At 40.1% G+C, this 17730-nt stretch overlaps 1 protein-coding gene across 1 annotated transcript in view; it reads left to right on the top strand.

The window, feature by feature from the left end:
• The window catches only part of UNK (unk zinc finger), a 37556-nt gene that overhangs the window by 17369 nt on the left and 2457 nt on the right, over positions 1-17730 (top strand). The window contains exons 11-16 of the mRNA XM_015819073.1: positions 1035-1100; positions 1880-2054; positions 4534-4635; positions 6807-6995; positions 13485-13666; positions 16233-16490. Coding sequence (XP_015674559.1) covers positions 1035-1100; positions 1880-2054; positions 4534-4635; positions 6807-6995; positions 13485-13666; positions 16233-16490 — 972 coding nt within the window. The remainder of the gene's footprint in view (positions 1-1034; positions 1101-1879; positions 2055-4533; positions 4636-6806; positions 6996-13484; positions 13667-16232; positions 16491-17730) is intronic.

Raw genomic sequence — 17730 nt, 5'->3', positions numbered from 1 at the left:
CAACAAGCGGGTCTGGCCTAGGGAGAATTTTTAAACAGGGACAATTCTTAATTTAATTTTAACTAATTATACAGCGAAAAAAATATTTGGTTTTTAACAGGTTTTTATGGGGGGATGATGTTTTAAGTGTTTTAATATGCTGTAAGCCGCCCTGAGTCCTATAGGGAGAAGGGCGGCATATAAATCCATGTTAAATAAATAAATAAATAAATAAATAAATAAATAAATAAATATAGATTCTATTCTATCCGGCATGTGTCAATTATTTCAGTTAAATTATTTTGTCAAAAATTCAAAGCAGCATACGGCATATAGCATGGGTCTTCAAACTTGGCCCTTTTATGACTTGTGGACTTCAACTCCCAGAATTCCTCAGCCAACATGCCTGGCCGAGGAATTCTGGGAGTTGAAGTCCACAAGTCATAAAAGGGCCAAGTTTGAAGATGCCTGCTCCAGGCAAATCCTCTTTCTACTTCTGTTGATATATATTTATCAGTGCTACACCAGGTTATAATAATGGCTCAGTGGTTCCTATTAATTGTTTTCAATTAAATTAACTGTTTTTTCTTCAACAATTATGGCCATACCTCAAGCCCATTTCATTGATAATACAGTAGTATTATCCTATGCAAAGGAAACAATGTTTACTTTGAAGTAAATCATACTGTTTCTAAAGTAATTTGTATCTTTATGCATAGCATATCCAGATTTTCCTTCTCCTTTACAAAACTTTTTAAAGTATACAAACAACATTGTCTTCAATTTGTTATCCCCTTGTATTTCCCTACCATTTATCCCATCTCTTCTAGTTTTTAAAAAAATAGATGTTAAAGAAAAGAGAAAATGTTGGTACAGTATCTTTCAATTGCTAGTTTCAGGAGTGCCTTACATGAAGCACTCTAGCCCTTTTCTTTGTAGAACCTGATGTTACCAAAAGCGACAAAATAAGAGAGGCAGTGCTGTAAACATCTGAAGAAGTTGATAATTTCTGTAGTATTTATTGGTTTTTTTCCCCCTTCTACTTACTGCAGCAGGCAAAAATCAAATCCCATTCCATGGAACATAGAACCCAAGAACAACCTCTGTTACAACCCAAGCAGGTATGCTACTCCAGAGGATGCTGTTTAGTTTCTAGAGGTTCATATAGTCTCGTGTAGATTTCAGTTGGTGGAATATGTGGAAAGCTAATGAGGGTTGAAAGGGTATTGACACTTTCCTAAGTGTTTAAGAATCAGTCTGGTTTCTTTCAGATAAAACAAAAAAAATTGAAGTTGGTGTGAATAGAAAAGTATAAAGTCAGAACTTTTGAATACTACTTGAACTATATAGATTATTGGAGGAAGGTTCACTGCAGTTTACAAATCTTCTTTACTTTGAGCCTCCTTTGATATTCAAATGGCAAGACTACACACAGTCATCAAGAATTATATAACTTGGTGATGTGATGCAGCTGACAATATACAAGAACTGTTAACAATTAATCAATGGAACGACTTGCCTCCAGAAATTGTGAGGGCTCCGACACTAAAGGTTTTTAACAAAAGATTGGACAGCCATTTGAAATGTTACATGGTTTCCTGCTTGAGCAGGAGATTGGACTAGAAGACCTCCAAGGTCCCTTCCAACTCTGCTATTCTGTTCTAAAAGAGTCCCAAACAGTCTTTATTGTGTTGTGTTGTATTGTGTTGTATTAAATGCTAAGAACCAATCAGCTGCCCTGAGTGTACCTTAGAATTGAAGGGTGAGATATAAATGTTAGGAAGAAATAACTTATTTATGACAATATATCATTACTTCTCTCTGAATATTCTGTTGCATCATAGGAATACATGAGTGTATTTTCAATACATCAATACATGAATGTATTTTCCTCTTTCAGGATATATTAGGGATTCTTCCAGTTGGCAGCCCATTGACATCTAGCATCTCCTCTAGCATTACTTCTAGTTTGGCAGCAACACCACCAAGCCCAGCAGGCACCAGCAGTGTACCAGGCATGAATGCCAATGCCCTTCCTTTCTACCCAACTAGTGACACTGTGGAGTCCGTGATAGGTAATACTGCCTATGCACATTGATGGTGCAGGGAATCCAGAAGAAGAATATCCATTATGGGTGGGAAGCCTTTGGTTGTTTTATTTAGAGAACTTACAGTAGAAATTATGCTTTATTGCTTTGTGACTTGGCTGATGACTTGCATTTAATATGAACTCTTTCATATTTCATAAATTAAATTATAGAACAATCTTACATAATAGCTCCCATAGCTGAATTCTGTAAAAATATGGCAAAAACCACAAGGAGTCCTTTATCTTCTTAAAGGCTAATAAATTTATTGTGGTATAAGTTTTTATACAACAATAAACTTATTGGATTGTGACATGGCTCTGCTGTTTTTGCTAGAGCAGACAATGTGGCAGGATAGTCAATGAAAGGTCATGATTGCTCCTAAATTTCTGTTTATATGTGTGTGTAGATCTTGTTTGATGTTCTTCATCTTATCCTATATTTTCTAAACTCATAAGTCACCAAATTGGCTCAGTGTACCATTGTGTGGGCCAATCCACTAAAAATTCAGTCATGTGGCATGCATAATCTGTTACTGAGCAGCTATTTTATAAATATTAACAAGATGAACATTTCCATTCACGATAGCAATAACAAAACATTTCAAATGCAGATTTTTAAAAGATTTTATTTACATTTCTGTTTAAGGGTTCATATGTTACCATATTTAAATTTCTAAGACTTTCCAAGAAGAATAAGAGTGTGCATTGTGCAAGGATGGTCATTTCTCTCTTTTTTAATGTATTATTGTCATTTTTATGGTTGATTGCACAGTCAACCAGATTTTTTAAGTGGATTTGGCATTTTTGTCCATTGAGTCCTTCCCAAGGACCTGGGAGAGGCGAATATTATTTTATAATATTAAAGATATCATCACAGGATGTATGCTTTTCCGAGTAAAGCCTTTTGCAATTGACTATTATTATTATTATTAATATTGATATTTAGCATTGTTTGATACACGTCTCTTATTTTCCAGGTAATCTGTTACCATTTTTATTAACTGTTGATGTTCTGTTACAGGCCTGGAATGATACAAATAAAAGAGACAACTCTTGCCACTAAATTAAAACACTTATGAAGGATCTGTTGGGGGGGGATATGTTTCTTAATTCTAGATGGGTACTTTCTTAACATTTTCTAATAGGAAATTGCTGAGGAAATCTGAAATTCTTTTATTGCTTTCTAAATGCTCAAGAAGTAACCTTCTAGGCCAGTGATGGCGAACCTTTTAGAGACCGAGTGCCCAAACTGCAACCCAAAACCCACTTATTTATCGCAAAGTGCCAGGGCTGCATCAGTATTGTGGTGCCCTTAAGGGGGGTGGGGGGGCGTGGCCCACTGGGTGGGTGTGGCTGCAGTGGTCACGGCAGACTGGGTGAGCGTGGCCGGGGCCAGGGCAGTGGGGGCCAGTCCCTTGCCATCTCCGGGGCAACCCTGGGGGCCAACACCCCTTGCTCGCTCACTTCCTGCCGTCACTTCCAAATACCACGTGCTCGCTACTCTGGCGAATTCTGCTGGGGCAACTGCGCGCGTGCCCACAGAGAGGGCTCTGAGTGCCGCCTCTGGCACGCGTGCCATAGGTTCGCCACCACTGTTCTAGGCAGTACTTCAAAACTGAAGATAAACTATGCAGGAGGGGGAGGGGAACATCCATTTTCAGCATCTAAAATTGTTTATTATTTATATTATAGTCTTACCTTTCTGAAACCACAAGAATGTCACGAATAGAGCACAACCCCATGCGATGCTTTATGAGACACCATTTGACAAAAGACATAATACATTGGCTAGGAATACCCCCAGGGATGATCCTGTGCAGGTTTGCTCCATCTCATCCCCAACTGGCAGTGTCCGTGCTACATGGCTGGCTCATTATTGGGCCACTGCTGGCTATAGCCTGTTTCATAGGATATGCTCATTCATTTTCCCCTTCCCTCCCCCACACACAACCTCTTATATTACTGCCATACACACTTCCCTTCTTTGCACTGTCATACTTGCACCTCATTCCTATTGTCATCTCCTCTGTCATTAATTGCAATCCAAGTTGCTCTCCACAGTGGAATTCCTAACTATAGCAATAGTGAATTCCAATCACTATGCATCATGGACACCTAGGTTGCCAGGTGACTTGGGACGGGCACCTGTTATTAAAGCCAACCCTGGATGTACTTCTACCCAAGGTCAAGCTGTACAGCAGGTGTGCAGGGAGATCTGTTTTGCATTGCTGTTATTTCCAGTGTCAATCTATGGGATCAGCCTGATGCTGAAAAGACCTAGGATTCAGATCAGGCCACAGGAAACAATATTGAAAGCTGATTCATTTAAACAACTATTGGCAGCCTTGCATTGTAGATTCTCCAGTCCAGAGCAGTGACATCTCTTTGTGAACTCTTTGGACTTCCCTTTCCCTTGAAGTTGTTGGTCCTTTTTGTAATATATAATTGGTGCCTCTGTCTGGCAGAGTCTGCCTTGGATGACCTGGACCTGAACGAATTCGGAGTGGCTGCCCTGGAGAAGACATTTGACAGCAGCTCGGTGCCCCACACGAGTGGCATCATGATAGGTACATGAAAGCAACAGAGCTTTCTTTGATCTTCTGCCAAGCAGGGTTTGTCCCATCAGCTGGCTGAAGCAGCCTAGCAAGCTCTCAGAACCAGCCCTTACATGACATATTGGTTAACAGCCAATGGGAGACCTTAGAGCCAAAGGACCCTCATTGGTTAGCAAATTGGAAATATCTTTCACTGGTTTCTGATGTCCCAATTATGTTTACAAGATAGGCATGGCTTATTTTGCTTTACAATATCTTAACAGTGGCACACTAAACATGTTCACAAAATTCTGACACAAGACTATCATGGAAGCGGGGGGGGAATCGGTTTAAATAATAGGAAACAAATTGGATTGGTATCACTGTTCTGCTGTCACAGGATCATGGCAAGGCATGTCGCCACACATTGACAAACTACCGCTTGTGTATCTCATCCCTTGTATGTGGTCATTTCAAACCAGTGTCTTCTTTTTTTTTTTTGCCCCATGTCTTGTTTTCAAGTGAATATAGTCTATGCAACCTTGCTATATTCTAAGTGTACATATCCCGTTAGTAATTGACAAAACTTTTCTTTTTGTGAACTGAAACTGTGTGCAAATTGGTAAGTGCCTTGCTCACTGCTGCCACTACACTTTTTTTTCAAGGCACATCCCATTAGCTTAAACCACCTTGGTATCAGATGTTTTTCTATTGCAAAACAGTTTGCAACTGTCTTTCATCAACACATAGTTTTATTTCAGCATATCCTTTTTTTAGTGTTGTTGCTTCTGATTTGAGTAGCTGTGCAAATTAGAATTAGCCTACCCAGCATATTTTCAGGTCTGCTTTCTCAAAAATCGGTTCTACTTTGAGGAGATAGTATTCAACATAAAAAAAACCATTTGGCAGAAATGCTATGGCCATATTGGTTTGGGCTAAGATCAGTTTGGAAATAAATATGGAGAATGTGGCCCAGTGCTGTTTTTCCTTTACAGTTAGGCCTTGTTCCCATAAGCAGCATCTTCTTTAGTCTCGTATATATGAATGAGAAATTGGTTTTTCAGATTATCAGAAAACTTCGTCGTCATGCAAGCCAACTCAGTATACCATAGCCAGAAGAACATGTTGGTTGATCTACTGTTGCAACTTTTAGGGTAAAAGAAGGATGGGAAGTTCTGTGCCACCTAGGAGACCCTTTAATTTGAAGCTTTCACAGGCAGTGCTATGTGTTCTCAAGCATTATTAAAATTGAGAAAAAAGTATTCTTGCAACACTAACAACTTTCATGGACTAGTGAGGTTGATGTCTTTTCTGTGCCATGCAACTGGGAGTCCTCTAGACAAATGGGAAGGTGATTTACTCTGCTCCCTTTCCTGTAGATGAAGCATAAATAATTGCTGTGCCACCAGTTTACTGATCTCTTCTGCTAGAACATCTTATGAGTGTGTTTCTGCATGTAGAAATTAAGCTCCATTTTTTTCCCTTTGGCACAGTGCCTGAATACAGAACTCTGTCCCATTTGCTGTCTCTTAACAAACTTTTATCCCCTTACTGTGGAATGGGAGGTTCAGCTTGCAAGAATATCTTTGGCACAGTCTATAAAAAGTGGAGATGCCATTTAATTCAAATGACTGTCCTTGAAAAATGTACTTCTTAATCTATCTGATTTGGTGAACACATATCTTCTGAAAAAAAGCATAAATCATAATTATACTCTAATTATTATATATAATCATGATAATCATTACTAGATACTATAGTTGTCGTAGAAATGTAGTTTCTTGCACTAACAAATAATGGGGATAGTAGAAAATTAATTTAAACATGTATATAAATAGTGTCATTATGGAGCTACAAGAATTGAAAATCAGCTATCTAACTATCTCTTATGTAGATTGTAAACTGTCTTTTGCATACTGGAGAATTTCGGATTCTTAACTCTAATCCTAACCCTGGCTCCCAGTGTTTTGCAGCTAACATTCAATAGTTTACTTTTTAACCTTCCTTGGCCCTAGGGACAATTCTTATAATACCAGCTCCGAAGGTGTAGAAAGATATAGATTAGAGGAATATTCTGGATTCACCCATCCTTTTACTGGTGCAGAGAGTGAAGCAAACACCTGCTGTTCAAATTCCTGTGCTGTGCTTCCACTCATAATTCATGGCTTCTACATTCCCATACTTTCTGTGTGTTCTTTGTCCAGGTGGGAGTTTGCTGCAAAGTTCTGCTCCTGTAAATATCCCTGGGTCCCTTGGAAGTTCTGCCTCCTTTCACTCTGCCTCTCCTTCTCCACCGGTCAGCTTATCATCGCATTTCCTCCATCAGTCCCAGGGACACTTAAGCCAATCAGAAAATACTTTCCTGGGGACATCAGCTTCTCATGGATCATTAGGTAAATGCCCAATGTAAGCATGAGAGTATATCTGTTAACATGTTCACTGTCTATGCCATGTAAGTATTTTCCTTTTTTTTTTAAAATTAACTTTCATTTGAATGTTCACATTTTTGTTGCCATCTAACATAATGTATTTGCCCAGTCTCTGTAAAATCAGAAAAGATTCATTAGATCTAAGGTCAGTTATAAGGATTTGACTTTTTTGAACAGGACTTTGTTGCAGACGAAGAATGAATCAAATAAATTTAGTACAGGTAATCCTCGACTTACAACAATTCGTTTAGCCTACGTTCAAAGTTACAGTGGAATTGAAAAAAAAAAAGTGACTTACAAGCAGTCCTCATACTTACAACTATTGCAGCATCTCCTACCGTCACATAATCAAAATGTAGACAATTGGCAACTGACCTGTTCTGTGATGACTGCATTGTCCCAGGGTCGTGTGATTGCCATTTGCAATCTTCCCAGCTGGCTTCTAATAAGCAAAGTCAGGGCGGGAAACTGGATTCACTTAACAATGGCATGATTCTCATAACCACTGCTGTAATTCACTTAACACTCGTGCCAAAAAGGTCATAAAGTTGGGCATGACTCACTTAACAACCACCTCGCTTAGCAACAGAAATTCTGGTCCCAATTGTGGTCGAAAGTCAAGTATGGCCTGTACTGTAGAAGACTAATAATAAAGGATAATTACTAATTGGGCATGGATTTCAGAGGAAAGAGTGAGCCTTTGAACTCACACCTGATTTAGCTTGGATAGGTGACTTCAGATTGCAACAAAGTAAATTTCAAATATGCAAGTAGACCCATTCCACAGACTGAATGTAAAAGTCCAGTAAGTATGTGAACAGCAGTTCAATTCCCCTGAATTCCATACTTCAATTCTTGACTGAATGTTTGAACTCCATAGGAAGATCTGTGGCAATATACATTGAATGAGTCCCAAACAGGGTGAAATTGCTTACTGATATGTATATTAATAATTTATAAATAAAACTGTACAAATATGAAATGTCATTAGCTATCAGCTTTTAATTCACTCAGAACAAACTTGTGATACCTACATTACTTTCATTTACAAATATGATTCCTATAAACAAATATTCTGACAGCACCTGAACAAAATATTTCTCTTTATATGTCAATTTTAAAGCAGCATCTGTATTATTTTTGTGTTTATCTTACATAAGTATGCATGGAAGCATTCATTATTTGATCAGATGTTCTAACATTGAACTCTGGCATTAAAATGAGGCCTTGGGACACGTTTTGTGTTTAATGAAGGAAGTACTAATAACTGTAGCGTGCTTTGCAAATTTGAGCGATGTGCGATGTGCTGCTTCTATTACATTATATATACTATGTATGTTAGACTGAGAAATTGAAGAAACATCCCAGAAGAAAACAATAGCAAACCAGTTCTTTATGTTACCAAGGAGACAACACAGACATATCCATATAATCACCAGGAACTGAGTTTGATTTGATAGGAACTATATCTTTTTAATCCTATTTAACCAATCAGAGTCAGATGTGGTCATTCTGTGAACACGTTCATTGAAATCAGCAAGGGAGTTGTGGATAGCTTATTGGTTTCAGTTTACTAAATTAGTTTAATGTTTTATATCCACAAACCAATATTTACCTAATGTCCTCTACATAACCGATTTTTATTCCACAGTAGGTAAAATATATGAATTAAAGATTAAGAATTGATTAAAAATTCAGAATTGATAAAGGAATAAGGCGGGAATGTTGTTTCGGGGGTGGGGTGAAGAGACCTTAAAATCTGTCATATGTTTTCACATGTTCAGTCATACATGTCTGTCCCATTTGTAATCATTTACTTTGAACAAACTCATGCTCCATATATTGCAACACTTTTGATTTTCAGCACTGTACAATTTACACACTTTAGTAACTAGGGATGGCAGATCAGGCAGATTATAAGAGATGACTGCAGAAAAGACAGATGCACCCCATTGTTCAAGAAAGAACAGAAAGTTTAGGATATGATTGAAGGTCCTAAACAAATATATTACTCTGAAATCAATACTCAAACATTCATTTCCCAGGGATTTATACAGTAATGCAACTGCATTGATTTTGCTATAGGGTCATTATACCCAGTTCAGAAAAACTCTTTTTCCTGAAAGAGGTGCACATATATATCATATATCTGTGTTCAGTTTGTATCATTCGTTATTGCATATATGCAGGCATCTCCAGCAATGAGCATATGAGCTATTCTTATTGCAGTTGTATACACTGTGCTGGTCAGAGTATATAGCTATCTGTTCAGAGTATATAGCTAGCTTAGGAATTAAGAACTGTCTCCTTAAGGGATGGCCTTCTGGGTAATGTAGTTTATGTTATCTGGTAGGTCCTAATTTAATTAAAATGGAACCGATTTCTAAACTGACATGTAAGGATTGCACTGTAAAAGGCATCTCATGAATGGGGCTGCATAAAGCTAATGGACAGAGGAAAAGATTATCTTCAATGAGTAATTTTGCTCTAGAATTTTTGTTCCAGCCAAATCATAAACAGCTTTCATGCTTACAAAAACAGTGTCAGCAGTAACATGATAGCAAATCAACATGATGAATGTCCTAAAATATGTAGAATTTTTAAGAAGTAAATTTCGTTATAAGCATATTTCTTTATGCTTTGGGTTCTTGGGTTCTGCAATGTTGTGTGCCTTGGATTTGGCAATTCTGTTGTGGTCAATTTATTTCAAAACTATAGCCATGCTTTTTATAGTGCAGCTTAAGCGTTGCTGCTGAACAGCAGCCTTAAATTGAAAGTAAACTATAATTTAAATTCTGTGTGGAAAAAAAAACATTTTCATATGATGCCTAGAGCAGAGAGATACCTACAAAAACTCATTTGATTTACAGCATCTTTCCTTATCTGAGCAAATGTTTGGTAAGAAATAGATTCTTCCTTATTAGAGGAAGGAGTCTCCGTTCTGCATACTTGCTGGATCACCCTTATTTTCTAAAGCTAAATACTTCACTCATGGCCTTTCATTTTTCTGCATGATCTCTGGCAGAAAGCAGAAGAGAAATAGTTTACAGTGAGGGAAAAAATTATTTGAGCCCCTGCTGATTTTGTACGTTTGCCCACTGACAAAGAAATGATCAGTCTATAATTTTAATGGTAGGTTTATTTTAACAGTGAGAGGCAGAATAACAACAAAAAAATCCAGAAAAACTCATTTCAAAAAAGTTATAAATTGATTTGCATTGTAATGAGTGAAATAAGTATTTGACCCCTTCACAAAACATGACTTAGTACTTGGTGGCAAAACCCTTGTTGGCAATCACAGAGGTCAGATGTTTCTTGTAGTTGGCCACCAGGTTTGCACACATCTCAGGAGAGATTTTGTCCCACTCCTCTTTGCAGATCCTCTCCAAGTCATTAAGGTTTTGAGGCTGACGTTTGGCAACTCGAATCTTCAGCTCCCTCCACCGATTTTCTATGGGATAAAGGTCTGGCGACTGGCTAAGCCAGGGATAGGCAACCTTGGCTCTTTTATGACTCGTGGACTTCAACTCCCAGAATTCCTGAGCCAGCACGGCTCAGCTTGGAAACCTCTCCCTTTCCCCTCAGCATGGCTGGCTGAGTAATTCTGGGAGTTGAAGTCCACGAGTCATAAAAGAGCCAAGGTTGCCTACTCCTGCCCAAATGCCTGAATTTTGATTACATGACCGTGAGGAAAAATATTTAAATATTTAAACCAGGGGTCTTCAAACTTGGCCCTTTTATGACTGGTGGACTTCAACTCCCAGAATTCTTGAGCCAGCATGGGGGAACTATGGCCCACTCATGACTCGTGGACTTCAACTCCCAGAATTCCTGAGCCAGCATGGCTCAGCTTGGAAACCTCTCCCCTTCCCCTCAGCATGGCTGGCTCAGGAATTCTGGGAGTTGAAGTCCACGAGTCATAAAAGAGCCAAGGTTGCCTACCCCTGGGCTAGGCCATTCCAGGACCTTAATGTGCTTCTTCTTGAGCCACTCCTTTGTTGCCTTGGCCATGTGCTTTGGGTCATTGCCATGCTGGAATACCCATCCATGACCCATTTTCAATGCCCTGGCTGAGGGAAGGAGGTTCTCGCCCAGGATTTGACAAGTACATGACCCCATCCATCGTCCCTTTGATGCAGTGAAGTTGTCCTGTCCCCTTAGCAGAAAAAACACCCCCAAAGCATAATGTTTCTACCTCCATGTTTGACGGTGGGGATGGTGTTCTTGGGGTCATAGGCAGCATTCCTCCTCCTCCAAACACGAGTTGATGCCAAAGAGCTCGATTTTGGTCTCACCTGACCAGAACACTTTCACCCAGTTCTCCTCTGAATCATTCAGATGTTCATTGGCAAACTTCAGCCAGGCCTATACATGTGCTTTCTTGAGCAGGGGAACCTTGTGGATGCTGCAGGATTTCAGTCTTTCATGGCGTAATGTGTTACCAATTGTTTTCTCGATTATGGTCCCAGCTGTCTTGAAATCATTGACAAGATCCTCCCGTGTAGTTCTGGGCTGATTCCTCACCATTCACATGATCATTGAAACTCCACGAGGTGAGATCTTGCATGGAGTCCCAGACTGAGGAAGATCGACAGTTATTTTGTGTTTCTTCCATTTGCGAATAATTGCACCAACTGTTGTCACCTTCTCACCAAGCTGCTTGGCAATAGTCTTGTAGCCCGTTCCAGCCTTGTGTAGGTCTACAATCTTGTCCCTGACATCCTTGGACAGCTCTTTGGTTTTGGCCATGGGATCTGACTGATGGACAGGTGTCTTTTATACAGGTAACAAGCTGAGATTAGAGCACTCCCTTTAAGAGGGAGTTATCTGTATAAAAGACACCTGGGAGCCAAAAATCTGACTTGATTGATAGGGGATCAAATACTTATTTCACTTATTAAAATGCAAATCAATTTATAACTTTTTTGAAATGTTTTTTTCTGGATTTTTTTGTTGTTATTGTGTCTCTCACTGTTAAAATAAATGTACCATTAAAATTATAGACTGATCATTTCTTTGTCAGTGGGCAAGCGTACAAAATCAACAGGGGATCAAATAATTTTTCCCCTGTATCTGTATCTCCACCAGATACAGAATGGTTGTATGCTGTAACTTAAATGGAATAGATCCAGAAGCCTACTTTATATCATTTTCAACAACAAACCAATGTCTCTCAGCAGAGCAAATTAGCCAGTCCTTGCTCTCTCAGAAGTATCTCTGTGTGATAATGGATTTTTACAGTCACACTTTAAATACTATAAAATATAGTGGGTGGTATATCTTTTCCCCTTAATAGCAGATTCTGTGCCTCATTCCAGTGCCTTATCTAAAGACACATTGGTCTGTTGTGATAAAAAGATTTCTCAGATTAGTTCAGGGCACTCTCTACATTATTTTAAATTAACTGATGCTGAATAACAACACAACAGAAATAACAGTACTATAGTTTAATATACTCTATTATAATTTTTCCATGAAATGTCCAGAGGGAACTTTGGTCTATTAGCAATTGTGTATTTGAACTAAAAAGGAAGATACTGTGATATAGAGGATGTAATACTAAGAAGAGTGTGTCGAGTGTATTTTCAAAATTAAATGGGTAGAGAAAATTTGAATAAGTGCCAACACATATTCAGATCCAAATTTTTAGACTTCTGGTTGCATCATGAACTAGCTGTATGCTGATGCTTCGTACTTTAACTTGGCTTCTGCCCTTAGGAGCAGCTAAACAAACTCAGATTCTTCCATCTCTCATTTCCTTAATGTGTGATCTGAGGTGTCTTTATTTCTTTCCTAATAAGACATATCAACCATAGTTTGTTATATGTTATGATTCTGGCTTCTTTACAGCTAAACAAGTCAGAATTTTCAATTGGCATTTAATGGATGGATCTCAGTGATTTCTTTAACTGTTCCTACTAGCAAGAGTAGCCAATCAGGAGTGGCCAGGTAAAAGACAGCAGATCATGCCAGAATTCTAAAGATATCTATCTTAATATGGCATCAAATGTCGTCCTAAAGATATTAACAAAGTATGAAATAATGGGTGACTGTTTCATTTTGTTCTTAAGCATCTGTGCGCTGATTGCTGTTCCCTGAAGCCTAAGCCTTTACCGAGAGTTTATGGTATATTCGTTCCTCATGTGCTCTGTGTGAATCTGCACTAGGTAATGCATCCTGTATCTATCTATACTGCATTTGTGGATTAAGTGTACTACAAAACTGCTTCTGGGCATCGTTTGCACAAGATTGTCAGCTGCCATTCTTTTTTGCTAAAGCTGAAGGGGCAGACTGACAGTGCAAATACATGCATATCCCTCCAAACGGTTTTCAAATGCAGTATTGCCCAGTAAAAAAAAATGGCAGCATTCTATTCTAGTTGTCAAAAAAATAGTTTGGGACGAGAAAAAGAAATGTGAAATAACATGTTTTTCTTATCTCCACATGAAACAGGTTTAAATGGAATGAACAGCAGCATATGGGAGCATTTTGCTTCAGGAAGTTTTTCACCCAGTACTTCACCTGCATTTCTGTCAGGTCCAGGTGCTGCTGAGCTGGCCAGGTTGCGGCAAGAATTAGACGAAGCTAACAGCACGATAAAACAGTGGGAAGATTCTTGGAAACAAGCCAAACAGGTAGTGTGGTTGGCAGGGTGTATGCATGTGTGTGTGTGGTTGGTTGGTTGGTTTCCTAAAGCATTGATGGCAACCCTAGAGTAATGAGTAATTTGGGATCTAAGAAAGTAGACAGAAGCTCAGCTGGCCTAATTGATTTTGTAATGTAAACTCGCCACAGATCTTTTTACTAATGGACAAAGAAAAAGATGGATATCTTAGGTGTGCAGAGGAGTAGATTTCAAGTTGTGATGCTCAGCACAAACATTCTTGAGTTCCTCTATGACAGAGTTCCCCAATCTTTCCGGCTTTGCGGACTGATGGGGGGGGAGGGGATGGTTCCGTAAATGGAGCATGCATGCACACACTTGCCTGCTGCTTGCGCAAGTGGGGATGTGCATGCATGCTTGCCCGCCACTTCTGCAACCCAGTTCTGAATGACTCAAAGCCCGGTAGTGGGCTGCGGGTTGGGGACCCTGCTCTATGAGTCTTAGCTTTTCTAATTTGAATTTGGATTCATCTGCCTAAAGGTTTCATGCAGCTTAACTTGTGCTTCATCTCTAAAATGATACTCTCTTTTCCTTCACGGTCTCCAATATACTATTTATTTTATTTATTTGTTAAATTCTTATGCTGCCCATCTCACTGATGCAGCGAGTGATATTACTATTCTTGACCTAGGGGAATAAGAGGGTATGAGGTGGAAATTCCTCTAGAAACATCAGCTAATATTGATTATTTGAACTATTTGGCTTTTAGATAGGCCAGTGATGGCGAACCTTTTAGAGACCGAGTGCCCAAAAACTGGCCCCACCCCTGCTCCACCCCCTGCCCCGCCCCATCCCCCACCCCACCTGCCCGCAGGGCCACTCACCTCCAGGGCCCGCCGCAGATTGCCCAGGCAGCCCAGCAGCGCTATGGCGGTCACGCCCTCTGCCCGCGCCCTGCAGCATCAACTGTGCACGATGGGGTATGAGGGCAGAGTCTTGTCTACGCTGCCTGGCTGCCATGTCCTTGGCTGAGCTGCTCCGCGTGGGCCACGCTCAGGGGTGACTCTCCTTCAGGGGGGCTGCTGGAGAGGAGGGGTCAAGGGGGGAGGCGAGGCTGGGGCAACAGCACGTGTGGTGCCATAGGTTCGCCACCACTGAGATAGGCGATGAAACTAAGGCTGCTTTGCCAATTTTGGTAGATAACCTTTCTGGGAGCTGGATGCAGAGAGTACAGCACCATTGGTTCTCTTGGAATTGTCAACCATAGTTGCAGCGTAGTGGAGTTGCATCCTCAAAGTCATATCCTGTTGTTAGATTATATCCAGAAGGTGTTGTAAGGTGGTCTTAATTTAGCATCACAGAAGTCTGACCAGTTCTTTAAGTGAGATATAGATATAAAGACATACAGGTAGTCCTTAACTTACAACCATTTGTTTAATGATGGTTCAGAGTTACGATGGCCCTGAAAAAAGTGACTTATGACCCAACCTCAAAATTACTACTACCACACCACCACTACTATCACATAATCAGAATTTGGGCACTTGGTAACTGAATGACGTTTATGACTGTTGCAACATCCTGTGGTCTCAAAATAGTGATTTGTGACCTTCTCAGCCAGCTTCTGACAACCAAATCAGTGGGGGAAGCCAGATTCATTTAAGAACAGCATGATTCACTTAGTGATCAGGTGATTTGCTTAATGCACAGTGACAATGGTCTGGCCATGTGATGACTTGCTTAACGACCCACATAGTGATCAAATTTCTGGCCCCAATGGCAGTCATAAATTGAGAACTACCCGTAGACACAACCTAACTGCTGGAAGTAATCAACTGCAATTTTGAACAAGTGCCTTTATTTTATTGTTTTGTGTTACCCAAATAAGGGGTAACACTTGAACATTACATAGATTCAGAAAAAGATCTTTCTTGAAACTGAATGAGATTACACTTTCTCTGAGGTCAGGTGACATACTGTGAAAGTACTCCTTGATTCTTGCTATGTTGGGGAAGAATCACATGGATTCTTCTTACCAGATTGATCCCTGGACTGGCTGGAGAAATTGCTGCCTGACTGCTGCTGTTCTTTTCTGTTCAGCATAAAAGTTACATTAAAGTTTAGGTGGTTCTCTTAGATAATCTTGGTGTCCCTTTTGGTTCACCGACTGAGAAGGTGCATGTCCACAAAAGTGTGCCAATCACCTCTGAGCAATTACTATCCCCCCAATGAGCAGACGCAAATGGAGTACTTACTCTAAAAGTGGTTTGAAGTGCTGGCCAAGCTCTAAACCAATTGATGTGTCTACACTTGTAAGACAAAAAGCAGACTTAAATGTGCTCCGCAGACTTTCTTAGAAACATGCCCTGCATTTATCTGATAATGTTCACGTTTGAATGGGTTTGCTTGGCAGGAATTTGTACAGATAGGAAAATTGATCTGCATACAAGGTATTTGAAAGGATATTTCAGAAAGGATAGGCATAGGATGTGACAGAATTCTGTCCCCAAAGTACAGTTGGCTAGAAATACCTATTTTTTTTCTCATATGAAATGATTAAGAGAAGCTACTAATATTATTTTACTTTGGATGCACAGGCCTGTGATGCATGGAAAAAAGAAGCAGAGGAAGCTAATGATCGTGCTAGTACAGCAACCCTAGAATGTGAGCTTGCCCGGGAGCAGAGAGAGAACTTGGAACTGCAAGTCAAGAAACTCCAGGAAGAAATCGAGCAGATCCATACTGGCCAGGACCCCCAGTTCCTGCGCTCATTCTCTGATTTAGATAATCTCTCCTTGTCCACACTCTATAATCTCCAAAAACAGTTGCGTGCCAATTTAGAAAGAGTTGATAAGGTGAGTTTGAAATGGAGGTATGGAAGTTTTACTTCACATTTAACTCATGATGGGTTTTTAATAAGTTAAATAAACAGTGAAGTTTAAATGTTGGGCCATATTTTTCTGGAATACCGTGTTTCCCCAAAAATAAGACCGGGTCTTATTTTTTTTAATTTTTGCCTCCAAAAGAGGCACCAGGTCTTATTTTTAGGGGATGTCTTTTATGCTCACCTCTGGCACCGACAGTCCCACCTAGGCGGTCCACTTCTGGCCGAAGGAGCAGCTTTATTCTGCAGCTGCATTCTGGCCTACATTTTGCAGTCAAGCCTTTCCGGAAGGCCACTGCAGCCAAGTACCAAGCTATGGATTCAATCCGTAGTTCAGTTCTCGGCTGCAGAGGTCTTGCAGAAGTGAGCCATGGATTCAGTCATGGTGATGTGACCGTGGAATGCTGGAAATGGCATAAAGGTGAACCAGGTGAACCATTCGGTTCTCAGCTGCAGAGGCCTTCTGGAAAGGCCTGTGACTGAGAAATGCAGGCCTGGATGCAGAAGATGCTACGGAAGAAGTGAACCAGTGAGGAGAGGCCTGGCTGCAAGGTAAGTGGGTGTGGTATGTGTGGGGCAGCTCCACACCTCCACCCCCGTCCTAGCTTGATTTTTAGGTGTGTGCCTCTCCGCAAAACTACGACTTATTTTGGGGGTAGGGCTTATATTAGGCCCACCCCCAAAAATCAAGCTAGGGCTTATTTTCGGGGTTAGGCCTTACTTTCGGGGAAACACGGTAGCAGAAGATTTTTCATCAGGAGGCAGCTCTTCTCAGCAGAAGAGGGAATTGGGGGGGGGGGTTCTTCAGGCATGATGAAATACAAGGAAGTTACTCTTCAGATCAAAGGCCTTTTACCTTGAAAAAGAGGATCAAGTACAGAAAGGCCTCAATTTACGACATGTTATTAACTATTGTTCAAAGTTAAGATGGACCTCCTGTAAACTACTTACAACACATTTTTGGAGTTACAACCTGATCACATTTTGGGCACTTGGCAACGGGTTCACTTTATGCCATTTCCAGCATTCCACGGTCACATCACCATGATTTGCACCATTTTTGGTTGGTTTCTGACTTCTTGGTGCCAATAAAAATGCTTATTGGAGAAAATGGATTCACTTAACAATCACCATGTTCATTTCATAATGGCAGAGTTTGTTTAACAACCGTTGTAAAAAGAACAGTCCCATTTTTTGAATTTTTTTTTTTT

Source organism: Protobothrops mucrosquamatus, unplaced genomic scaffold (assembly GCF_001527695.2).
Source record: "Protobothrops mucrosquamatus isolate PMUCROS unplaced genomic scaffold, P.Mucros_1.0 scaffold_146, whole genome shotgun sequence".
NCBI lineage: Eukaryota > Metazoa > Chordata > Lepidosauria > Squamata > Viperidae > Protobothrops > Protobothrops mucrosquamatus.
The sequence above is the reverse complement of the archived record's forward strand: the minus strand, read 5'-3'. Positions and strand labels throughout refer to the sequence as shown.